At 38.9% G+C, this 27,452-nt stretch overlaps 1 protein-coding gene across 3 annotated transcripts in view; it reads right to left on the bottom strand.

Annotated features, from left to right (window-relative positions):
- The window catches only part of STK3 (serine/threonine kinase 3), a 309,305-nt gene that overhangs the window by 123,479 nt on the left and 158,374 nt on the right, over positions 1-27,452 (bottom strand). For all 3 annotated transcript variants that reach the window (XM_040261000.1, XM_040261001.1, XM_040261002.1), the window contains 2 exons: positions 11,043-11,180; positions 894-1,019 (listed from right to left, as the gene is read on the bottom strand). In XM_040261000.1, the coding sequence (XP_040116934.1) occupies positions 894-1,019; positions 11,043-11,180 (264 nt within the window). The remainder of the gene's footprint in view (positions 1-893; positions 1,020-11,042; positions 11,181-27,452) is intronic.

Below are 27,452 nucleotides of genomic sequence, written 5' to 3'. Positions count from 1 at the left end.
AGAGCCGCCAAAAAACAAATAGATAATAAATTTTTAGGGTACATTTGAATCAGCAAAATAACAGGATTTTTGTACACAAACCTTAAGATTAACTTAAAAACCTTCTCTGGGAAAATACAGACGATGCTATCAAAGACTTCAATCATCACAAACGTAAAATGCCTGTGCTTTGAGATTTAGTGACTAACTGGATACCCAGGAGGCACTCGTCTCTATATCCTAACCAGAAAACAAAATTGCATAATTTGAAACAAGGAAACAAATCATCAGTGAGTCACAGAAACAGTAGACACTTTTAAACGTGATATAAAGATATAACCTTTCACTTTATTAAAATGCACTGATGCACTAATTTAAAGTAAATGGAATAAGCTGGTCCTTTTATGTCCCTCCTGCTTTCTCTAATAACCCATCTTCTGCTGTGGCATCAACCCATCGATGATCAGTTAAAAGCAAGTTCCAGAAAATATGACATCAGTTCAGTTCAGTCACTCGTGTCCGACTCATTGTGCCCCTATGGACCACAGCAGGCCAGGCCTCCCTGTCTGTCACCAATTCCCGGGGTCTACTCAAACTCATCTCCATTGAGTCGGTGGTGCCATCCAACCAAATTGACCAAATTCAAGAAAACATTTATTCAACAAACAAGAGAGCTAATATCAACTAGACAACAGATACTGTATAGTTCCCCATTAGTCACTAAATGCTTAGCTACCAGAAAAGAGGAGTGAACATTTAACAGAAACAAAATATATTTGGGTATTTAATGAACAAATATACTTCACTTGTATAATAAAACAGAAAGTGCTATTAATATATTTAAAGAAAAAACCCGAAATTATAGAAAAAATCCTCAGAAGAAAAAGATTAACTTTTTTAGGGTAATTACGAACCGAATTTTCTTCCTCCTCTTCCTGTTCTCGCTGCTGTTCTTCATGTCTTTTAGCTTTGATCTCCATTGCTTCTGTGATCAGGTCTCTTAAAATCGATACAGGTTTTGCATTCTTAATAAAAGGGTGCTAGAAAAGTAAAATTCAATGGCATAAATTCACATGGCTTCTCTGAATTATATCTTAAAAACATTAAAACAATATGTAAATGTGAACCAGGATAATAGGTTTCAATGATTCTTTATCCAGAATTAAATAGAAAGGTTAAGAACAGAGAATATTTCAGCTGCTTTAGAAAAAAAGATTTCACTTTTTAGGTTTACTTGTTTTTAAAAAAAACACTGCAGAACACAAAAATAAATGTAATCTTGTTGATAAAAATACATCACCATTAGAGATATAATTTTCCAAAGGAAGTATAGATCACGTAGTCAAAAAGCCAAGTTTTTTTTTAAAGATTGGTGTATGTGAATATGTGCTTAGTCGCTCAGTCACGTCCAACTCTGCAACCCCGTGGACCGCAGCCCACCAGGCTCCTCTGTTCATGGGATTCTCCAGGCAAGAATACTGGAGTGGGTTGCCATTCCCTTCTCCAGGGAATCATTCCGACCCAGGGATTGAACCCAGGTCTCCTGCACTGCAGGCAGATTCTTTACTGTGTGAGCCACGAGGGAAGCCCAAAGATCAGTGATTATATTACATATAAAAATAAAATGATTTTGGTATTGTTACAAATTTTAATTAATCTTAACAAGCCGAATACTAAAATCAGTAGTCAAAAGGAAGGCAACTATTTTTTTTACTTCTTTTATATATTTTCTATTTATTATATATTTAATAATGTAATCATTTCTAAGGGAAAAGCAAAAATAGTAATAAAAGAAAAATATCTTTCAGAAAATAAGTATTACTTAATATCTATACTATACATAAAGTAACTTTTCACTTCTTTTTTTTTTGTATCATCGGTATGTAGCTAAAACAATCCTGATAAAAAGAAATAGAACCACAGGAAATACCTGGGTGTTTGATGACTTTGTAATTCAAAAGGGGGAACATGAGAGAATATAGAGGGAAAGGTTAAAAGTTTAATTTGGAATAGATAACTGTATTTTGAATCAGCAATACAGCTTCAAAATGTAATTTAAGGCGATGGCACCCCACTCCAGTACTCTCGCCTGGAAAATCCACGCACGGAGGAGCCTGGTAGGCTGCAGTCCATGGGGTCGCTAAGAGTCGGACACGACTGAGCGACCTCATTTTCACTTTTCATTTTCATGCACTGGAGAAGGAAATGGCAACCCACTCCAGTGTTCTTGCCTGGAAAATCCCAGGGACGAGGAAGCCTGGTGGGCTGCCGTCTATGGGGTCGCACAGAGTCGGACACGACTGACGTGAATTAGCAGCAGCAGCAGATAAGAATCAGATGAAAGTTGTCTGAGTTATTTTAATAAAGACTAATATAACACAAAAATATTTTTAAAGGTAAAACAATTTTAGTGCTCAAGAAGAAATTTACTGACATTTGTAGGAGGCTTTAAATGGTGAAGGTATCATTTGGGAAAACTAAGAATTTTACCTGAACACAGAAGTTCTAGGATAGATGACAAAGAACTAATAAATTCTTTTGTAGCAGTTATAGACTAATCACCAGATAAATTAAGTTCTATCAACATACCTGTGGTGGAGACTCCTAGTCACTCACCAAAACAGCGTTGGGACTGGACCTATGGCTGCCCAGCTACCTCCTGCATCTCTCAGACTCCCTTTCAGTTGGTTGTGATTATGGACTAAGTTCTCACCAATGCAATACTGGTATTTCACTGGTACTGAATGAAATACCAGTGTCTGTGTTGTGTTCCAGCCCTCTGATCTGGACCTCAGAAAACTGACAGTGGGCACTCTTCTGTGATTTCTTCTCTTTCTGCCACGTTGGGAAACAGACAAAGACAGTGTCCTAAAGGATGATGGAGAGCAAGAAGGAAGAAATCCCAGTCCTGCATCAGAATTCCTGAGTAACACTGGTAAAGAGGCTGCAACAATTAGTAGTAACTGAATATATGCTCTTTACCCTTAAAGAACTTATTATCCAAAATAAGGAATAAAAGATAAATGCATAAAAATATTACAGTGTGACATACAAGTTACATTCACGATGATCTAGCACAGTCTATATGATTAAGCAATATAAAAGTAAATGAATAGGTGAAGTAATATCAGGTGTCTCACGGAGAAGAAACAGATTGTTTCAGGGAGAAGGAAAAGTATGAACGATATGAACACACACACAAAGATAGGAGATGGATGTGAAACACCGTAAGAAGAGCTGTTGAACCAGAACAGGAACATGGCTTACAGAAATGGTGTCTTGAGAGTTTAGATACAGGTAACAGTGGGACAAGAAGGATAAATACTCAGAATGAGATACCAGAATTTTGCCTGACAGCCCCTTTAATTACATAGATGATAGAATAGTGTAAGGAAAAGACTGTGATACCACAATCTTGCAGTAGAGTTTAGGAATGAAGTAAGATGGGGAGAAGCTGTAAAACAGGTGTAAATTATTAAGAACCTGGGTTAAAAAAAAAATAGCAGCCACAATCAAGAGGAAATACTGAATCTGATGGAAAAACTCTCAAGAAGGATTTGGAGACTATGTATTAACAGAAGTAAAGGAAGACTAACACAGCAAAAGCTGAGAACCAGTAGAACCGTACCTCTTTAAAGGCAAAAAAAAATATCAAATTGTATTTATACTTTATCTTTTCAGGAAAAATTATGAGCCAAATTCCAAGCCACAGTTTTATCTTTAAGAAATGCCAAAGTACACATCCAGTCTATTGCAAACTTACTTTCATGCAGTTCATTGTGAACTGACTACACAGTGTTATGCTAACATTAGTCTACAGAGCTTAACATTCCTAATCTCAAAATCTCAGTATGTCTTACTTCGTTTGTACTCATTTTTTCCCTACATAATCACTACAGGCATGATTCTGACCAACAAAGAGGAACTAGCTAATAAAGTTAAAAGGGTACTTTAAGAACAAGGCCATAATATTTGAGCATTCTTGAGGGAAGGCATCACCGACTCGATGGACATGGGTTTGGGTGGACTCCGGGAGTTGGTGATGGACAGGGAGGCCTGGCGTCGCAAAGAGTCGGACACGGCTGACCGACTGAACTGAACTGATCATCACAAGAAAAGTTTTATCAGACACATTGGCAGATTTTTTAAGAATATTTGAAAGCTTTTTACAAGTAGCTGGTAGTAAAATTTTAAAATGCAAAGCAACATAAAAAAGAACAGAACAACAGCAAAAACCAGAGGAAACAAGGTGGCAAAACTGAAACACGACACGTGACTGAAACGTTGCTGGTGCAAACCAGTGCAAATAAGTGTGCTGAGCTTCCAACACAGCGGGATCTTAGTTAAGCACTGAAAGACACTGAGTCCATAAGATAAATTCAGCTATGTGCTTTCAATATGAGGTATACTTAAATCCAAATTACGTTTCTACCAGGGGATACTAAAAAGAACTTGGGTTAAAAGTCAACGACAGGCAATGAAATATCAAACATAAAACAATGTCAAGAAGAACATGATCAAAAAAGCAGAAATGAAGACAAAAAATGGTAAGTGAAGGAAGAGTCATACAATATTAATAAGGGACATAAGACAAAGAAACATTATAGTTATAAATTTGATATATTAGTATAGCATTATGATATATAACAAAAACAAAGACCTAAGAAGATCTAAATAAATAAGAAGAGGAGACATTAGTATTTCTTTTTTAGTCACTGAGAAATGGAACACTAAAAATGAAAGATTAAAGCAATCTGAATAATATAATCAGACTGAGTTAACAGAAAAATCAATAAACAGAAGTAATATCTTTTTGTTAAATGCCTAGAAAAGCATGTGGTACCAGCATAAGAATGGAAAGAACAACAAAACAATATAATGCCTGGAAAAAGAATATAATGTACAAAATAAGCTGGCATATTATGAAAACAGCAATTCCAACCAGTGAGGAAAAAGTACTTACTGCTTTGTTATTTGGGGGGTTGAGAGGAAGGTTTTGAATTAAGTTAGATCTTCACCACAGAAGTATCAAAATAAATTGCAGATGGATTAAGAAGTTAAAAGTCAAAAAATGGAAATATAAAAGAACTGGTAATACCGGAGAATATTTATACGTTCAACCCAGTGCCATGAAACAAGGGAAAAACCATAAATGAACTAAAACTTTAACATTTATGTCAGACAAGAGGGTAGTTACTTTAAGAGTATCAATAAGAAAAACATAAACAGACCAAATTCTAAAAGGCAACACGGTTTCCCAATTTCTGGGTGTATCTAGGGTTTCTGCCGCAGTCCAGTGGTTAGGGCTTGGGGCTTCACTTCAGGGGCCCAGGCTCAATCCCTGGTCTGGGAACTAAGATCCTGCAAACTGTGTGGTGTGGCAAAAAAATCAAGTATCTAAAGTAAAACATAATCTAAGAGGACGAGAATTCTTACACCACTCAAACAAACTGAAGACAGAGACTACCCCAAATCAGCCTATCACGTTCTTGGGCATGTATTTTAAGAAGTAAAGCTGCTTCAAGATTTATTCTTCTAAAATCTGAACTGTTAAACTTTGTTCATGTTCTGAGTTATCAATTTCTAAACTGAAAGAATTTAAATTAATTATTTCTTCCAAGGAGTGAACTGCAGAAGAGACTTCTGCTTCTGCGCAGACTGGGCAGTCATCCTTTCCTCTACACCGCTCCATCAAAGCATAGGGAAAACCCTGGACATTATACATAAACAAGCACAGGAAGACACTGGAAGGTGGTGAGAAGATGGCAACCCAGCTTGGGACCGCGGCACTAAAGCAATGACACAGCTGTGAGTTCCATGGGCTTTCCTTTTACTGAGTTTATCCCAGCCTGGTTACTGAAGAAGTCAGGAACCCAGAAACACCCATGGACACAGACTAAAACAGCCCCTACAAAAGCCTGCTCTCTCTTGAGTGAAAGGATCAGGAAAGGGACAGTTAGCCAGCATGCAACCCTCTCTTTTAAACAATAACCATTCTGCTCCACCAAACACTGCAGAGAAAACACTGACCCCACCCCATGCAGCAAAGGCTGGGTGGGGAACCTAGACTTCTACCCTCTGGAGGCTGTCCAATCCTTTCACTACAGTGGTATCTGAGAAGACCGAATGTTAAGCTGGGGTGCTCACCCACACCCAGCAGTATAAAAGGTGCTCCCCTCCCCCAGGGGGGAGTGTTGGTGGAGATCTCGTGACAACCTGGACTTCCAGCACTATCAGGCTGTAACAAGGAAACCCCACCTCCCTCTCTGCTAGAGGGGACTGGAGGCGGCCGAAGGGAGAATCAGAACTTCCATCACTGCCCAGCTATACTGAGGCCCTGCAGTGACTGCAGAGGCCACTGAGGGACCCTGAGTCCTCAACCCCGGCTGGTGGTGATAAGGAGCCCCTCGCCAACCCTACAGGTCAAAAGAGACCACGTAGGAGGGCCTGAACTTCTAATGCTACCTAACAGAAATGATGGTGCCCCTCTACCCCACTGAAGCACTATCAGAGAGCACCACGTATTACAGAGAATTTAAGTAAGATCCAGTGTCTCAAAACATAATACTCAAAATGCCCAGGTTTCAAATGAAAATCACTCATCATAATAAGAAGCAAGAAACTATCAACTTAACTGGTTCAACAGATACCAACATCGAGATGACGTGGATAACAGACTTATCTAGCAGGGATTTTAGAGCAGTCATAAAAATCCTTCAATAAACATGCCTGTAAACACATGACACATTAGAAAGTCTCAGCAAACAATTAGAAGATACAAAAAAGAAACAAATGAAAAAATTAAAACTAAAATATATAACAAAAATAAAACCTGATGGATGGGCTGGCTCTATAGCAGAATGAAGACAGAGAGGACTCAGTGAATCAAATATGAAACAGTAGAAATTACACAATATGAATGAGAGAAACTCAACTGGCATAAAAATGAACAGAATCTCAGGAATCTGTGGGAGTGAAACAAAAAAATCTAACACTTGTGTTAATGGAGTCCTAGATAGACAGTAGAGGGTAGGGCTGGAAAATGTCTGATAAAATAATAGTTGGAAACTTCCCCAAACTGGCAAGAGATATAAACCCACAGAGTCAAGAAGCTGAACAGTACAGACTCAAAGAAATTCATACCAACACACATCATAATTAAACTTCTGAAAATAAAGACAAAAAAAAAAATCTTGAAAAGACCAAGGGGTAAAACAATTCAGATGACTGTAGATTTCTTATAAGAAACTATGGATATCGGAAGAACGTGGCACATTTTCCAAGTATTGAAAGGACTGTCAACCAAGGAAGGATTCTATAGCCAGTGAAAACATCCATCAGGAATGAAGAAGCAACAAGATGTTCTCAGGTGAAGGAAAATTAAGGGAATTTGTTAACTAAGGCCTACCCTAAACGAATGGCTAAAGGAAATCTTCTAAACAGAAGGAAAGGAACAAAAGGAGGAACTTCGGGAACATTAGGAGGAAGGACACTGGAGAGAACAGAAACAGGTTAAGCACTTGTCCCTTATCCTGGTTTTCTCAATCGTTTAAAGGTTAAAATAAACATAACACTCTGATACGGACCTCAACGTAATGAAGAGGAAGTATTAAAGATAATTATATTATAAATGGGAGGGACAGCAAGGTAGATAAAGTTTCTACTCCTCACTTCAACTGGTAAAATGAAAACTAAGCCATATGCCGTGAGAGTTCACAAAGTGACCCACGACACCGCCTATTCCAGCCAAGCCCATGGGCTAATTTGAATAATGACAGATCTCACTCTTCTAGAAGGCCAGACTAGGGCAAGAATTGACTTTCAGGTTCTAGGCTACCCACCAGAAGTACAGGGAACATTTCCAGATTAGGAATTCTAGGGCCACCAGGCTGAACTTGAACTGTCCCTGGGGATTCAATATCCTCATCTTTTGAAAACTAACAAGAGTTCAACTTAATCTCATAGGATCCTTTCAGTCTCAGTCTGCTCTTTTAAACTTATACAATTATCTAGTGTTGGAAAATAAACCACTATAAAAAATTCAGCATAAATTTCTCTTTAAAACCTGTTTATCAAAGTCTAGAAATCAATATTGTAAAATCTACACATGTAGGTTATAGGCAAATGTCCACTTAAACTTGGTAATAAGACTGTGTTCTTAAAGTTAAAGCATAATTTAACTTATAACATATAAAACATATGCAAAAGTCCCTTAAGAGACAGAATAGGATGGCTTTCAGACATTCAGTAAAATAAAACTCAGAGTCTAATGAGACTCAAATGATACAACAGATAGTAATTCTGCCTAAAAGCTTTTAAAATCAGAAGTTTGCTATCTTAAATAAACATATATTGAATTTAATACACATGTATTAAGCACTACATGTATATTAAAGATACCAGGATACAGATACCTGTATTAAGATACCAGGGGTGCAAAAACAACTCCCTCCCCAAAACAGTACCACTTGACCTTGAACGAGTTACAATCCAGGACAAAGACACAGAAACAAGTTATTTCATTCTAATATGGCAAATGACATGCCCAGGCTGCTTATGGAAACCCAGAGAAACAATTAGCCTGAACAAAGATGAAGGGAAGACTTTCTAGAGGAGTACCTAATTTGAATTTAGAAACAATGAGACAATGAGTAAAAAGGAGCCTGCTGGTAAAGGCGGTCTTTAAACTAGCAAGTGAGGAGTGAGAAAAGGTACAGAGGATTGAAAAAACATGATCTGTATGAAACATGAAACTGTAAGTCGACTATCTCAGCATTTATAAAGGGAAAAAAAAGGAAGTCAAGCAAGGGGTCAATTAAGAGGCCAGAAGAGGACACACCAACATTATAACAGAGGGCCTCCATGCCCAACAACAACACAACAGGAAAAGTTTTTTAAAAATCAAGAAAACAAATACTGGCTCATAAGCACTTTACAAAACCAGCTGCAGCCAAACCCAGCTAGAAGCCAAAGAGTAACGAGCTTATTTATATAATCCATACAGGTCAACTGGGCTTCCCATGTGGCTCAGCTGGTAAAGAATCTGCCTGCAATGCGAGAGACCTGGGTTTGATCCCTGGGTTGGGAATATCCCCTGGAGAAGGGAAAGGCTACTCATTCTAGTATTCTGGCCTGGAGAATTCCATGGACTGTACAGTCCATGGGGTTGCAAAGAGTCAGACACAACTGAGCAACTTGCACATCAACTTTCTGGGCAGAAAGCAGAATGGAGAAAGGGTGACAAGTGAGGCTAGGGGACAAGTGGAATAAACCTAGAAGAATCCCTTGATCACTGTGTGATCTTTCGTGAGCCATTGAACTTTTCTGGGCTTCAGTACTCTTGTATACAAAATTAGGGAATTTTAGTGGAATATTTCTTAAATGCTTTTCCACCCTAAGAATTCTAGGTTAAAAACAGAATTTCCTTAAAGAGATTAGAAAAGATTATGGAAGAAAGACCAGAAAGAAGTATTAGTTAAATTACCCAAAAACCAGTCATCGGGTGTGTTTGGATTTACTTTCATCATCAGATTTTATACTATTTGTCCCATTTTTTTGGTTATTTCCCCTCCCCCCTTCTTTCTTTATGTCTTCTTTATGGTTAAATAATTTAGACATTCAACACAATAACACTAACAATAGATCCTTGATTTATGCGCTTAAAATTCCTTTGAAGCGCTGACAATATTTCAAAAATAATGTTTCAATTAATTAACTTTTGAAAGGTAATATAGGCACATAAAACCAAACTCAAAAGAGTCTTCGGCACAAAGAAAGTTTCCAGCCCGCTATTGCTTCTCAGCTATGTAGTTACCTTCTCTGGAGGCCATTTTCTTGCTTATTTTTCTAGAGCTACTCCACCATAAGCCTTGACATATGTATACAGACATATATGTGTATGTGGCTGTGTGTATTTTGCCAGTAACTCCCCTCAGCAGACCTCAAATTGTTTCCAATTTGTTGACAGATATTTATGTTGTTTCCAATCTTTTGCCATTATAATGGTTTATCAAGATTTTTTACACCTATGTTATTTCACACGTGGTTAAATTTCTCTGTAAATTGCTAGAAGAGTAACTACTGGGTCAAAGAATATATGGTGTTTTATTCTAGACAGATTTTGCTAAACTGCCTTTCCATGGAAACTGAGTACTAAGCTAAATTTTTGTAATAATAAACCTTATATTAAAGAGCCAGTTTCTAACATTCTCAATAATTCCTTTGTTAAAAAACATTACCTTGGAAAAATCACCTTTTATAACTATGTTCTTAATCCTTTTGTCACTGAAAAAGAACTATTCTCCAAATACCAAGTTTTGTTAACATGCACACTTATCATAGCACACAGGTCTAAGTCAATTCTGCTGGGAAAGTAAAGACTCATGAATAATTACTAAAGGTATTAAATTATTTCTACTTGCATTTAATGTCAAAACATTTGGGGAAAAAAAAAAAAAAGCCTCCTGACATTCTGGATACAAAGTCTACTTGTACAGGGACACTGAAACTCTTCCTTTAGGTCATCTGTAACCAGTATTTACAACATGCGATCTTCTCAAGGAGTTCAGGGATTTCGTATTCACATATCTCACAGGGCAAAAAGTCAAAGAAGAAATGCTGGGTCAAGGAATAATACATCTGGAAGTTAAAACATAAGAAACAATAACAATGGAAAAGAAACTCATTTCTGAAATGAGAACCCTACAGAAGTTTAGTTTTTTTTTTTTTTTTTTCTGAAGTTTTTATTTTTAAAAAAATTTTAAGAGGAAAAAATTTGCAAAAAAAATTAGTGTGGGAGGGGGGAGGGCACAAAATTGAACTTGGAAAACAAAATTTTTAAATGAAAGAAACAGAATATACAGGAGAAGAAAGGTCTGTCTGTCTGTCTGTCTGTCTGTCTGTCTGTACATCAATCCATAGTTCCTGGGAAGTTTACATCTTTACAAATCAGTTAATGAATAAATAAATCAGTTAATGAAACGCATAATGATCTTGGTCAATGTTAGAAAAAGCTAAAAGGCATATAGAGAAAATATCCTCCTGTTTGAGACACAAGTACTGACCTGTAAAAGTTGTGTTGCAGTAGCTCTCTGCTCAGGACTCTTCACTAGGCACTTTTTAACAAAATCGGTGAAATCATCAGACCAAAGTTCTGGCTTCCTGAATGTTGGTGGTGGGTTTGTGGGAATCATAAATATAGCCTGATACAAACGAAAAATCCAAAACACACAGTAAGAATCACAATAACACAGCAAATAAACAAATCTCTATCTATCTTTAATCAGACTCAAAAATCTGAAAAACAAATTTAAGCTCTTCTAGGATTTCCAGTCAAATTGCAATTCAGGAAGCAAAGCCATCTGCTACTAATGTAATCATTTCCCATTAAATTTCCTCTATTTGAATTGTAGCTCATTGAGCACATCATTCTTTATTTTATCTATTATTTTTAATCAGTCTCCAAAGAAGACTGTATTTCTAACCCTTTTACCAAACTGAGGATATTCTCTGGTTAAACAGATATATACTTCAATTTTGCTATTGCATGCCAGACTTGTTTCCCATTTCAGTATTTTTTTTCAGCACTGCTATTTAGAATGGCTAGCAGCAGCTTAATTCGCTTCTGCAATTCAGAATATTTAAGTACAAATATAATTACTGCTGTGGTTTGAAATAATACTTGATGGAAGCAAGTCTTTAATTTCTCTTTCTAAATATTTGAGTCAAGAATCCAAATTAAAAGTTTTAAAAGTAATATATCACTTTATCACTAATGATTTAATTTAATATTAATAACTTATGGTAGCTCAGACTATAAAGAATCTCCCTGTGAAGTAGGAGACCCGGGCTCAATCCCTGAGTTGGGATAATCCGCTGGAGAAGGGGAATGACTACCCACTCCAGCATTCTTGCCTGGAGAAGTCCATGGACAGAGGAGCCTGGTGAGTTACAGTCCGTGGAGCTGCAAAGAGCCGAACATGTAAGCTACTAATACTTTCATTTCTTCACTTTCACTCATGATAATACATTCAGAGAGCTCAAAAATTCGAAAACTTAAAAAAAAAGTCTCCCTGTGATCTTGTCTTCATAGCTCCTAAGTCATCCTTTTTTTGACCAAGAGAATTAATCCCTAAAGTTCTCAGAAAATCACTGTATGCAATGAATTAACTTCTCTCCTGGGCTGTAGAATAGTTCCTGATAAAATACCATCCCTAAAACAACATTTTCTTTGACAGGATATGAAAACCATAATAAAGGTAAAAAAATGTATCCTGCACACAACAAATGTTGGATATCATCACTTTCATCTCCACATGATGTTATTTAAAAAAGACAAGAGACAAACATGCAATGACAAGAATTTCACAGAGTAAAATGAACTCAGCCGTATCATAACCACCTGTAGTTTACGAGGCAAGTTCATATATAATGACACAACAGGTGACATGAGGAAAAAATGGCTTTTTGGCAATCAATGTAGACATTCACAGTATTCAGGGGTGAAGCATCCACAGTACCTCCTTTCTAGACTTCGGTATTCTCTGACTATCCAGAAGAGAGGTGTCCATCTCTGCCCTAGCTCATTTCTTCCCTGGTTTTGGCTGGTCCTCTGTCTTCATTCACAGATCACAGTCTTGTGAAGAAGAGGCTTGCGTAACTCAATGAAGCTATGGGCCATGCGGTGCAGGGACACCCAAGATGGATGAGTCATTGTGGAGAGTTCTGACAAAACGTGGTCCACTGGCGGAGGGAATGGTAAGCCACTCCAGTATTCTTGCCTCGAGAATCCCACGAACAGTATGAAAAGGCAAAAAGATATGACACTGGAAGAAAAGCCCCTCAGGTCAGAAGATGTCCAATATGTTCCTGGGGAAGAGCAGAGAAACAGATCCAGAAAGAATGAAGAGGTTGATCCAGAAAGAACGAAGAGGTTGGGCCAAAGCAGAAATGATGCTCAGCTGTGGATGTGTCTGGTGGTGAAAACAAAGTCTGATGTTGTAGAACAATACCGCATAGGAACCTGGAATGTTAGGTCACTGAACCACGGTAAATTGGCTATGCCAAACAGAAGATAACAAGAGTAAACATCAACAGCTGAGGAATCAGTGAATCAAAATGGACCAGAACGGGCGAATTTAATTCCAATGACCATTATACCTACTACTGTGGGCAAGAGTCCCTTACAAGACATGAAGTAGCCCTTATGAGGGCTACAAAAGAGTCCGAAATACAGTACCTGGATGCAACCTCAAAAACGACAGAATGATCTCTGTTCGTCTCTAAGGCAAACCACTCAACATCACAGTAATCCAAGTCTATGCCCCAACCACTAATGCTGAAGAAGTTGAACTTGAACGACTCTATAAAGAACTATAAGACTTTCTAGAACCTTCACCAAAAAAAGATGTCCTTTTCATCCTAGGGGATGGTAATACAAATGTAGGAAGCAAAGAGATACCTAGAGTAACAGGCAAGTTTGGCCTTGAAGTACAAAATGCAGCAGGGCAAAGGCTAACACAATTTTGCCAAGAGAACACACTGGTCATAGCAAACACCATCTTCCAACAACACAAGAGACGAATCTACACATGGACATCAGCAGACTGTCAATACCAAAGTCAGACTAACTGTATTTTTTGCAGCCGAAGATGGAGAAGCTCTATAAAGTCAGCAAAAACAAGACCAGGAGGTGATTGTGGCTCAGATCATGAACTCCTTACTGCAAAATTCATGCTTAATTTAAAGAAAGTAGGGAACACCACTAGGTCATTCAGGTATGACCTAAATCAAATCCTAAAAGATGATACTGTTAAAGTGCTGCACTCAGTATGTTGGCAAATTTGGAAAACTCAGCAATGGCCACAGGACTGAAAAGGCCAGTTTTCATTCCAATTTCAAAGAAGGGCAATGTCAAAGGACGTTCAAACTGCTGTACAGTTGTACTCATTTCACACACTTTAAGGTAATGCTCAAAATTCTTCAAGCTTGGCTTCAGTAGTGACTGAAGAATTTTCAGACATACAAGCTGGGTTTAGAAAATGCAGAGGAACTAGAGATCAAATTGCAACATCCACTAGATCAGAGGGAAATCAAGGGAATTACAGAAAAACATCTACTTGGGCATCACTGACTATGCAAAAGCAAAAGCTTTTGAGTGTGTGGATCACAACAAACTATGGAAAATTCTTAAAGAGATGAGAATACCAGACCACCTTCCCTGTCTGCTGAGAAACCTGTACATAGGTCAAGAAGCAACAGTTAGAATCAGACATGGAACAATGGACTGGTTCAAAATTGGAAAAAAAGAGTAAAACAAGGCTGTGTATTGTCACCCTGCTTATTTAACCTATATGCAGAGTACATCATGTGAAATGCCGGGCTGGATGACTCACAAGCTGGATTCAAGACTGCCAGGAGAAGTATCAGCGACCTCAGATACACACATTACCACTATAATGGCAGAAAAGTGAAGAGGAATTAAAGAACCTCTTGATAAGGGTGAAAGAGGAGAGCGAACAAGCTGGCTTAAAAACTCAACATAAACTAAGACTGTGGTATATCCAGTTCCATCAGTTCAAGGCAAACAGAAGGGGTAAAAGTGGAAACAGTGACAGACTTTATTTTCTTGGGCTCCAAAATCACAGCATATGGTGAATGCAGCCATGAAATTAAAAGACACTTGCTCCTTGGAAGGAAAGCTATGACAAACCCAGACAGCCTATTAAAAAGCAGAGACATCACTTTGCCAACAAAGGTCCACATAGCTAAACCTATGATCTTTCCAGTAGTCACGTATAGATGTGAGAGCTGGACCATAAAGAAGGTTCAGAGCCAAAGAATTGATGCTTTCAAATTGTGGTGCTGGAGAAGACTCTTGAAAGTCCCTTGGACAGCAAGGAGATCAAACCAGTCAATCCTAAAGGAAAACAGTCCTGAATATTCACTGGAAGGACCGATGCTGAAGCTGCAGTTCCGATACTTTGACCACCTGATGTGAAGACTCGTTGGAAAAGATCCTGATACTGGGAAGACCGAAAGCAGGAGGACAAGGGGATGACAGAGGATGAGATGGTTGGATGGCATCACCAACTTGATGGACATGAGTGTGAGCGAGGTCTGGGAGTCAGTGATGAACACAGAGGCCTGGCGTGCCGCAGTCCATGGGGTTGCAGAGTCAGACACAACTGAGCGACTGAACTGAACCAAACACAAAAAAGCATGGCATTAGACTTCATATGGAATTAAAAGATGCAGCAGGAAATACAGTCACTGTCCTTAAGAAACTTCTAACCCAGTCCAGCAATCAAAGAACAGTAAAAGATTTAAAGAACTATACAGTGATAAAGAAAATCATATAAAGCGTTAAGGAGAGAGGTCATTCTCTTTAGAAGAAATAGGATAAGGAAAAGTAAAATAACGCTATTGGGAGGAGCAGAGAACAAGCTGATTATCCTATAAGGGACTAAGAAATGATAAGATTAGAAGAGGAATGAAGGATATGGAGTTTGGTCAGCAAGAAAGTGCACAACTGAAAGAAGCTGGTTCCTCCCCCCTCCAGTGTGTGTCTTTATATTTTTGCTTTTAATCAAGGTTTATGTGTGACCTAAGAAAAGGATTAAGAAAAAACAAACCTGTAGATATTCTAAATGTGGCTAGCACAGAGGTCTCAGGATGAGTCATCAACAGTTTTAAACTGGGATGGTATCTATAGGAACAAAACGGAAGAAATAAAGTATACACACTACAAGGGCTTCCCTTGTGGCTCAGCTGGTAAAGACTCTACCCGCAATGCGTGAGGCCTGGGTTCAACTTCTGGGTTGGTAGGATCCCCTAGTGAAGGGAAAGGCTACCCACTCCAGTACAATGCCTAAAGGGAAAGGCTACCCACTCCAGTATAAGGCTTAAATTTAATGCCTGAAACTATGAAATCTCTAGAAGGAAAAGCTTCATGACATTACTCTTGGCAATAATATCTTGAATATGACATCAAAAGCTCAGGCAAAAATAGCTTACAGACTCTAGGAGTAAAAATAGTGCCTCACCCTGCACTTTTCCTCAGTTTAAGTTTTAGGAGTGACCTGGTAGCTCGGACAGTAAAGCATCTGCCTGCAATGCGGGAGACCCGCGTTCGATTCCTGGGTCGGGAAGATGCCCTGGAGAAGGAAATGGCAATCCACTCCAGCACTCTTGCCTGGAAAATCCCATGGACGGAGGAGCCTCATAGGCTACAGCCCATCGGGTCGCAAAGCAACTTCACTTTCACTTCACTTTGATTCTGAACATTTGTTGATGTTTATCTAGGATAATGGGGAAAGCAACATGGAGAAATTCTGAGGAAAAAAAAAGTGTGGTTTTACAAGGACCTACTGTATAGCACATGGGAATCCCCAGTGGCTCAGCAATAAAGAATCCTCCTGCAGTGTAGGAGATGCAGGTTTGATCCCTGGGTCAGGAAGATCCCTGGAGTAATACAGCAACCCATTGCCATATTCTTGCCTGGAAAATCCCATAGACAGTGGATACATTCCATGGGGTCGTAAAGAGTCAGACATGACTAGGCACGTGCGCACACACAAGAATAACTGAATCACTATGTTATACAGCTGAAACTAACACAACATTAGTAATCAACTATATGCCAATATAAAATAAAAAGTTTTAGCCACACCACTGGTAGAGTGGTATCATGCAAGAGTCCCATTCTTGTGACCCAGGGTCGATTCCTGGGTGGCGCAAATTATGCTTTGTATTTTGGGGCTTCTCTAGTAGCTCAGGCTTCCCTTGTGGCTCAGCTGGTAAAGAATCCGCCTGCAATGTGGGAGACCTGGGTTCGATCCCTGGGCTGGGAAGATCCTCTGGAGAAGGGAAAGGCTCCCCACTCCAGTGTTCTGGCCTGGAGAACTCCATGGACTGTATAGTCCATGGGGTCGCAAAGACTCAGACACGACTGAGCAACTTCCACTTCATTTGACTCCACTAGTAGCTCAGACAGCAAAGTGTCCGCCTGCAGTGCAGGAGACCCGGGTTCAATCCCTGGGTCAGGAAGATCCCCTGGAGAAGGAAAAGGCAACCCACTCCAGTATTCTTGCCTGGAGAATCCGATGCACAGAAGAGCCTGGTGGGCTACAATCCATGGGGTCGCAAAGAGCTGGACACGACTGAGCGACTAACACACACACTACAGAAGAAGCAAGAGGACCTCCTAACAACGTTGTTTGGGGGGCAGAGAAAAGGAAAAACAAAACATTACTCCAGAATTCAAGCAATAAAAAAGACACCTTAATTACAGGGCATTCAGGTGTTCTAACAATTTCCTATATCATTCTTCTGAGAGCCCTCGGAATATGTGGCGGTTTACTAAAATGTGTTATTACTGATCATCACTGGTTCCTAACTTGGAAAGTTAGTCTAAAGACTTTCTGTGGACAAGGCAATGAAGCCTCAATACCCCAGTCTGTTTATTCTAGGGTAAGAGTTAATCTCTTTATTACTATACTCATCTTCTTTGAAAAAGAGAAAATCCTTTAATAGAAGAGAACATTCTTATTCATCTCACATCACATTACCCATATGACATCTAACACAGTCCTTCAAAAGCAGTGTAGCCAGTTTTATGACACAATGAGCATCTACCAAGTGACAACTACGCAACAAGTACTTTCTGTGCGTTCCTCTGTTTTATTAGGAGAAATAGCAGACTGATAAGCCACAGGCCAGAGAGCAGCAGCGGATACATTTTGTTCGGGCAACACTGAGTTCACAGTCCCATAAGGTAAAAATGTGCTGGATTAGACTGCTTCTACATGAGATGTATGTTTTCCCTTTCACATGGACCCCATCTAGCCTGGCTCAGTTTTATATTTTATCAGATGGCCCCCATTATGTATCTACCTTTGTAAGCCCTGATATTACAGATTTTATAATAAGACACATATCTTGAACCCACGGAGCTTGCAATCAAATTGCAGGGGCGGGGGGCACACATGTGAAAAAAAACAGCAAACAACGGAGGGCTAGAAAATAAAATTCTTCTGTAAATAACCTAATTAACCTCAGCTCCACAGTTGAAACAACAAAAAAGAATTCACCTGGCAATGCAGGAACCGTACAAGATGCAGTTCAATCCCTGGAAGATCCCCTGAAAGAGGGCACCCCCGTATTCTTGCCTGAAGAATCCCATGGACAGAGGAGCCTGGCAGGCTACAGTTCATACAGTTGCAAAGAGTTGGACACAACTGAAGCGACTTAGCAGGCATGCATGCACACATTTCAGCTTTAAAGAGGGGCAAAATGGGGTTAATATCAGCTGCAGCAAAAGGCACACAAATACACCTGCTACTTCAAATTAGAGAATAAAAATAAATTTGAACTCTCATCTCCGCGAAACAGTTCAAAGCACGTATGTACATAAACCCCTCTATAGAGACTGACCTCAAACTGCAGGTATATGATACTAGATTGTCCAGATAAATGCTGTTCATCTGCCCTTCTGTTACAAATTGATGGATAACAACTCAGCGATTTATGTCCTTGAGCTAATGCTCTCCTTTGAACTTTGAGCCAGTGAGTGAGCTGCAGTCTTATCTTCAGATAATCTTAACATATAAGGCTCACCTTAGCAGTAGCTATTAGAAATCCAAGGATAAAAAGCTTAACTCTAAAGCTTATTTACCCAGTACTATCATAAAGTGATCCTAAAATGTTCACATTCTATTCTCAAACAAGCACTGAACTGCATACAGTTCAAACAAATAAGTCTTAATATATGATCTACCAAAATGGAGAGGCTCTAAAAGTCTGCAGGGAAAACACTATACGTTTTATTTCCTTTTCTTTTTAAAGTTTGATAATAATAATCTGACAGATTTTTCTCACAGACTTGACTTTGTTCAGCTAATTTAACCTAATCACGAATCAGAAAGGATCCTCTTAAGAATTGCCAGGTTTTGTATGAGTTGATTAGGTAATAGGCCTCTGCTGTAGAAAGTTTTGGCATTCAGTGGCTAGCCTTATCCTAACAATTCACTCCCTTCCTTGACACCAACCAAATCACATGGACACACATTACAGCTATAAAATTTATCTTATCTCTAACACCATTTTGATTGAAGAATGTTAGTACAATAAACGATATGATTATCTTTGTGTTTGTTTCTATACAACATGTTGCTTAACTACACAGTGAACCTCTGATTGAGTTTTTTAAAGAACTTCCCTGATCACAAGCAGTCTAAGAAGCCAAGAAACATTAGCGCCTCAAAACAACAAATTATCTTCATGCCTGGAATTTCACACCTTAGACTCCAGGAGCATCCAGAGGATGTGAAAAAAGCTGGAGCTGAGAAGCTCCAATGTCTGAACTGTAATCTCAGTAGAGTGAGTCAACACACGTGTCTGAAGCTAAGGTAGCTAGGACTTGTGAATGGATACAAGCCATGGACATGCTGGAATCACAAAGGAACCTGTGCCACTATTCAAGAACCTCAGGCACATGAGCCAAAGGTTATCTTCAAAACAAGCAAATGAGATAAAGGATGAGAAAGCACTTCATTAAACTGTGAAGAATTAAAACACATATAGCTGTCTTCTGAGAATGAACATAACACGGAGGGAACAAGCTAAGTTAAAGTATATAATTCCTAAAAAGAATACATAGTAATAATACTTTTAAAAGATTATTACATATAAGGTAGTAAACAGTACAATGGAATGAAGCCAGTGCTGGACTTAAGTCAGAAACATAGGCTTGAGTCCTAAATCACCCTCTGGCTGTGTGGCCTCAGTATTTTCATATAAGTGAGGTGGCTGGATAGTTTTCAGATTCCTTTTTGGGTCTGAAAGACTCTGGCACTCTACCTAGCAATCTAGGTTAAGAGTTAAATCCTACTAGGCAAATACTCAACTGAGTTTTAACCAACTCAATTGTTGGTTAAAAAGAACACTCAGGTGGAAGAAGAGAGTGAAAGATAACAAAAGGCCTGCCAGATATTAATATAAAAATACAACTCAAAGTTTTTCTCACCACTCCCTTAAAAGCAACTTTAAACAGACAGAGGCTTGAAGAGAATATGAAGATCTAGAGTGATCCTTGCTCTTAGGGTGCAGTTTCTACAGTAAGCCCAAGGTTACAGTATTGCAAGCATGACCTCATAATCAACTCCAGTTGCAGGAATTTCAGTAATCATTAATCTGGCTCATGAAGGCCAATCTGTCTGCCTAGAACTCAGATCCAGCGGAGGGATGTAACTGATGCCCTGGCAGTCCAGGGTGAATAAGAGAACCAGCTCTAGAGGTCTGAGCCAGCTCTAGATGGCACTCGGTTACCATCACACCTTCGTCATAAGCAGCCATCTGACTGACCTCTTCTACTTCTCTAAGCCTGTTTCCATACTTTAAAATTGGGAACAATAGTAATAATGACAGAACAATAATAGAGCTACCTCATGTGGCTGTTCTAAAGTTTAAATGGGTTAATATATATAAAATACTTAGAATAGCACCTGCCACATTAATAATGCACAATAATGTTAGCTCCTATTAATCCAATTTTACTGCTGAGGCTCAGTTAATTAGCTTATTCAATATCACACAGCTAGTAAAGTGGCTGTCAAAACTAGAAATCAGATCTATCTGGCTCCTTATCTCCTTCACACTATTTCCATGTTTCTATTAAATTTCTGCTACAGATAATTCTATTACAAGGTAAAGGCTCTGTAATACATATTTGGTCTCCCAAAAAGAAAATGCAAAGCTATCTGTATAAAAATAATTATAGCTCACTTTCTGTAATTGTGATAAAATGTAAATATAAAATACCAAGCAAGACATGGCCAAGTAAAATACCATATATCAACAAAATGGAGCAACATATTGCCATAAAAATGACAAGTATATAAATTACAAAACAACAAAGAAATGTTCTATTGAAAGAAAAGTGAATTTATAATAACCAAGACATGGACACAACCAAAATGTACATTGATAGGTGAATGGATAAACAAGATGTGATATATATATCATGTGTGTATACATGCACGCACACACACACACAATGGAACACTAAGCAACCATAAAAAATGAAATAATGCCATTTGCAGCACATGGATGGACCTAGAGACTATTACACTAAGTGGAGTAAGTCAGAAAGAGAAAGGCAAATACAGAGGATCTCACTAATATGTGGAATCTAAAATATGATACAAATGAACTTATCTATGAAACAGAAAGAGACTCACAGACACAGAGAACAGAACTGTGGTTACCGGGGGTAGGGGAGAGGGATGGACTGGAAGTCTGGTGTTAGCAGATGCAAGCGAGCATATATTGACTAGATAAACAACAAGGTCTTCCTGTATATCACAGAGAATATATTCAATATCCTGTAATAAATCATGATGATAAAGAAAAAAGAAAATGGAAAGATATAATAAAAAAGAAAGGCAAAAATGAGAAAACAAACAATAATCAGAATGATTTGGTACAAAATCTCAAAAATTCAAAAGATCAATTCACTGTCTACAAGACTGCATGTGCTATGAGAGCTCATTCAGTTGTGTCTGACTACTTGGGACCCCAAGGACTGGGGCCTGAGAGGCTCCTCTGTCCACGGAATTTTCCAGGGAAGAATACGAGAGTGGGTTGCCATTTTCTACTCCAGGGGATCTTCCTGACTCAGGGATTGAACCTGTATCTCTTGTGTCTCCTGCATTGGCAGGCGGATTCTTTATCACTGCACCACCTGGGAAGTCCTGCATTGTACGAGACTGTATAAGATTCCTTAAAAAATTTTTATTATAAAGGCCAGTATATATTTATAATTGAACAAAGGCACCATTTAAAAACACTGCTTAAGTTACCACTCATTTCAGTCTGCTTCTACAAGCACCTCTCACAGATGCACAATTTAAATTCCAATACCTTTGAATGCTTCCAGTTAAGTCTTAATCATCTTTCAAGGTTGAAATATAATATTCCTTTAATATAATTCAAAAATATCCATAAAATATGGCTACAGAAGAAACCAAAAGTGACTAAGACCCAAAACTTAAGGAGCTTTATAATTCTACTCTCTCTCAGTCTCCAGAATTGGAATTCCTATGTGTGATCAGCTCAGTTAACTTTTTTAAGCACATAAAATGTATCCAAACCTATAATATTAGAATTTATTCAAGAAGCTTAGACTCTAATTGGGTAGGAAAATGCATACCAGATCATTTCAACAAAACAGTGTAAGTGCTAAAATAGATGGGAACAATGGGCATTACAAAATAGTTAGCTCAAATAGACATTTAAAGGAAAAATGAGAGGCTGGGTCCTAAAGAATGAATGAGCGAGTTAATGAGGCACAGAGAGGAGAGCTGCATGTTTGTTCAAAGGTGTGAGGTCTGAAATACCAAGGGGTCGAGGAAGGAAAGCAACTTATCCCTGGTGTGGGGCAGGAAAAATTATAAGATGAACCTGAAGTATCTTCTTGGCCCTTAAAGGAAAAAGAACAAAAAACAAAAATAAAAAACACAAACTAATCAAGTCTACCAAAAGAAGTTCAGAACTTGTAGAACTTAGCTTCGCTCACAGTAGATTCAGAGTTAATCTAAATCTGATCTGAGAACCAGGCACAGTAATCCTAACATACAGCCAACGCCGAGAACCACTGTGCTAGAACACAGAACAGAAGGCAACGCACCACGACACCATACACCTCAGCACCGGCACTCTGCGTATTTTAACGTGGACTCCAGTTAGTTTTACATTCATTCTAAATGCTCGGAGGAACACAGAAACTACCTGAAGGCATAAACAGGCCTACCGCGTTTTGTATCCCCAGCAGCACTCAGTCCAGTTCAGTTCAGTCGCTCAGTCGTGTCCGACTCTTTGCGACCCCATGAATCGCAGCACGCCAGGCCTCCCTGTCCATCACCAACTCCCGGAGTTCACTCAGATTCACGTCCATCGAGTCCGTGATGCCATCCAGCCATCTCATCCTCGGTCGTCCCCTTCTTCTCCTGCCCCCAATCCCTCCCAGCATCAGAGTCTTTTCCAATGAGTCAACTCTTCGCATGAGGTGGCCAAAGTACTGGAGTTTCAGCTTTAGCATCAGTCCTTCCAAAGGACACCCAGGGCTGATCTCCTTCAGAATGGACTGGTTGGATCTCCTTGCAGTCCAAGGGACTCTCAAGAGTCTTCTCCAACATCACAGTTCAAAAGCATCAATTCTTCAGTGCTCCAGCAGCGTCAGACCTAGTTATTTATGCAGAGTAAAATCCAAATCTATACTAAGAATGTTGATGTAAAAGACTCCAGTTAAATATGGTGACTTAAATATACTGACTCACTCAACGCCATTCCAAAAATGCTACTAAAGGACAGGAGGAATTGTTTTTAATGCTTCAACTCCAGAGAGAAGGACAACAGTAAACATGGGATAGCAATAAAATTCCAAAAACTACAAAGTAAATGGACGAGTCTTAACTCAGAAGATCTGAGAAATCAATGAGAAGCAATCAACTCCCACCATGGAGGAGGGTGGGGCGGGGGAAGGCTAAGAAACTAGAAGGAATACATTTAAAGATAGGGGACATCTGTAGCAAGGAGCACACCTGGCATCCAAATTTTAGTTTCAAAAATACCATTCTCACTGAGAGAATCAGTGCTCCTTGAAGAAACATTGTTGGGGCCTTATTTCAGTAAGGAAGCACTCAAAGATTAATGAAATCATGCCCCAAAGTGCAGGACTAGCTGAACTTAAAAAAACTGAGCATCCAAATAGTAATAGCAGTGGCTGTAATTATGGTGGTGGTTTAGTCACTCAGTCGTGTCTGACTCTTTGTGACCCCATGGACTGCAGCCTGCCAGGCTCCTCTGTCCATGGGATTCTCCAGGCAAGAATCCTGGAGTGGGTTGCCAATTCCTTCTCTAGGGGATCTTCCTGACCCAGGAATGGAACCCCGGTCTCCTGCATTGCAGGGAGATTCTTTACTGACTGAGCTAACATACTGAATAAGATGAAAATCAATTAGCCTATAGCAATATTTTTTTAATTTCATTTTTACATTAAAAAATTTTATTTGAAGTTAGAAGGCACACAGTTTTCAAGAATTTGTCGAAGTTTGTTATGGAAAACAGCAGTTCCACACTAATCCTTTCTTCTCCAGGGTAAACACCTCTCTGTTTTACCTGATTCTTTAGGTATTTACCTCAGTTATATAAATAACATGCTTACAATGGTACTTCTTGATTTTTCAGTTTGAGGCATAATCTTCTGACCCTCAACTACAGAAGATGAACATGTAGCTTTCTTCTTCCTGCCCATTCCACAAGTACCTTTCCTCTTCCAAACTAGTTATTAGTTTTTTAAATTGATACTCAGTGTCTACAAAAGTGTAACTATGTAAATACCATATATAGTAGCTGAGCCAGGTAGAAAATGATGATTTCTTTTCCTATCCTGCATAATTTTTTTGTCTCTGGAGATGATATAAAGTGGTATTTTTTAAAAAGAGTTTAAGAAAAGCTGTTCTTTATAGAAAAATACCAGCTAATAAACACACAATGACTGAATGACTCAGAAGATCAACATCTGTCGCCCTCAACGTACTGCAATGATCAATTCGGGCAAGGACCTCAGAGGATACTACTGCCAGGGAACGATTACTGGAGAAAGGATGCTTGCCAATTACAAAAGGACCCTTCCAGACCACTCAATAATTACAAAGGAGAAGACATACCTTACAACAGAGAGATCTGTTCATTGTTACCCTAAGTGATCAGACTTTACTAAGAGACAAACTCACAGTATGTGATTTCTGATATGACACAACATGAGAAACACACCACCACCCACGAAATCCTTCCCCAAAATATATAACCTGAGTCTACTGTCTCGAGGACTGCACGCCTGTTCTGTTGTGTTCTGCCTTACTGCGCTATGCATGCGCTGCGCGTTCTACAACCTGAAGGTCCATGGCAGCCCTGCGTCAGGCAAGTCTGTCGGCATCTGTGTCCAACAGCGTCTTCTCACTTCACGTCTCTGTGTCACAGCCTGGTAATTCTTACAATGCTTCCTATTTTTTCGCTGTGTTATTATATTTGTCATGGTGCTCTCTGACCAATGATCTCTGATTTTATACTAGGACTTGCTGGAGATGTACAAGAAAATGAGCATTTTTCAAAGCAATATTTTAAAATTAAGGTACATATATTGGTTTTTCGTTTTTAAACATAATGGTATTGCACACTTAACGGAATACAGGATAGTGTAAACATAACTTTTCTATGCATTGGAGAACCAAAGAAATTCATATGACTCACTTTACTGCAATATTTGCTTCACTGGGGTGGTCTGGAACTGCAACTGCAATATCTCCAAGGCATACTTGTACTGGAAATGAAGCTAGTGTAACAAATTTTTAATTTTAAAAATTAAAATTTTAAAAATTTCAGCTAGTGTAACTGAATTTTTAATTTAATTTAAATTACTACTAGGTTGGTGCAAAAGTAATTGCAGTTTTGCATTGCTAAAATTTGCCATTTGCTATTGGAATACATTCTGAATAAATGGAGTTATGTTATATATCATTTTAACCCATATTTCTCGCTTTATATTTTTTCACTAGTGACATATTACTTGCTGTTTATTTTATATTTATTTTAGACTATGGAAAATGATGTTCGACAAAAAGCAAATTCGAGAGATTTTCTTATTCGAGTTCAATATGGGTCATTAAGCAGCAGGGACAATTCGCAACATCAACAATGCATTTGGCCCAGGAACTTCTAACTAACATACAGTGCAGTGGTGGTTTAAGAAGTTTTGCAAAGGAGATGGGAGCCTTGAAGATGAAGAGGTTAGTGGCCAGCCATCGGAAATGGACAACGACCAACTGAGAGCAAGTATCTAAGCTGATCCTCTCACAACTACAGGAGAAGTCGCCAAAGAACTCAACGTTGACCATTCTACTGTCGTTGGTATTTGAAGCAAATTGGAAAGGTGAAAAAGCTCGATAAGTGGGTGCCCCACAAGCTGACAGCAAATCAAAAAAATCATCATTCTGAAGTGTCATCTTCAATGAACAATTTCTTGAGTAGATCGTGCTGTGTGACAAAAAGTGGATTTTATACGACAACCGGCGACAACCAGCTCTAGCGTCTGGACCAAGAAGAAGCGCCAAAGCACTTCCCAAAGCCAAATCTGGACCCAAAAAAGGTCGTGGTCACTGTCTGGTGGTCTGCTCCTGGCGTGATCCACTACAGTTTTCTGAATCCAAGAGAAACCATTCCATCTGAAAAGTATGCTCAGCAAATTGATAAGATGCACTGTAAACGACAACCTATGCAACTGGAATTGGTCAACAGAAAGGGCCCAATTCTTCTCCACAATGCCAGTCTGCACATCACACAACCAATGCTTCAAAAGTTGAATGAATCAGGCTACAAAGTTTTGCCTCATCTGCCTCACCTGACCTCTGGCCAACAGAACTACCCCTTCTTCAAGCATCTCTGACACTTTTTGCAGGGAAAATGCATCCACAACAGTAGGAGGCAGAAAAAGCTTTTCAAGAGTTCATTAAATTCCGAGGCATGGATTTTTATGCTACAGGAACAAACAAACTTATTTCTTGTTGACAAAAATGTGTTGACTGTAATCCTTCCTATTTTGATTATAAAGTTGAGTTTGAGCCTAGTTATCACGATTTAAAATTCATGGACTGAAACTGCAGTTACATTTGCACCAGCCTAATCCATGTGAACCATCAAGCTGGTTTTCTTGGTTTCTATCTTTTGTATTAACACTGTAATCATAACTATAGTGCTTTCTTCAGTTCTGTGAGTCATTCTAATAAAATATTGAACCTGTGAAAGTGAAAGGAGCTGACAAATTTATAGCCAGTCAGTACCAGTGACCAGAAGACCCCGGAAGCATAGCTGGTCTCTGAAGAACCAGCAGTTTTGTTGGAAACTGTGACCTTTAACTTGTGGGGTCTACGCCAACTCCGGGTGGTTAGCGCCAGATCTGAACTGCACTCCACCCTACCAGGGTTCAAACAGAATACCAAGTTACAGGTGGTACTCAAACATGGCAAAGTATCTTGAAACTGATACATAAGTTTATACGAGAAGTACCTCTTAAGCAAAGATGAGGAATAATGTTTCTCTAATTTTTTTTTTCCTACAGTTGTGGTTCTCAAAGTGTGGTCCCCCCTTCATGAAGTCCTAGGGCCCATCAGGTCAAACCTATCTTCATAAAAATACTAAGACATTATTTTCCTTTTTTTCCTCTATTGACATTTACACATAAGGTAAAAAAATAACAATGGGTAAAACTGCTGAACCCCTAGCACCAGTCAAGACAGTGGAACCAGACTATCCTAGTAATCCCTGTACTCTTCACTATGCAGTCACAGTTTTCTTTGGAAAAAAAAAAAAAAAGTCACTTTCATTTAAGAATGTCCTTGATGAAAAAGAAAAAAAATTCA

Source organism: Oryx dammah, unplaced genomic scaffold (genome assembly GCF_014754425.2).
Source record: "Oryx dammah isolate SB20612 unplaced genomic scaffold, SCBI_Odam_1.1 HiC_scaffold_19, whole genome shotgun sequence".
Taxonomy (NCBI): domain Eukaryota; kingdom Metazoa; phylum Chordata; class Mammalia; order Artiodactyla; family Bovidae; genus Oryx; species Oryx dammah.
Note: the sequence above shows the minus strand (reverse complement) of the source record. Positions and strands in the feature narration are given on the sequence as shown.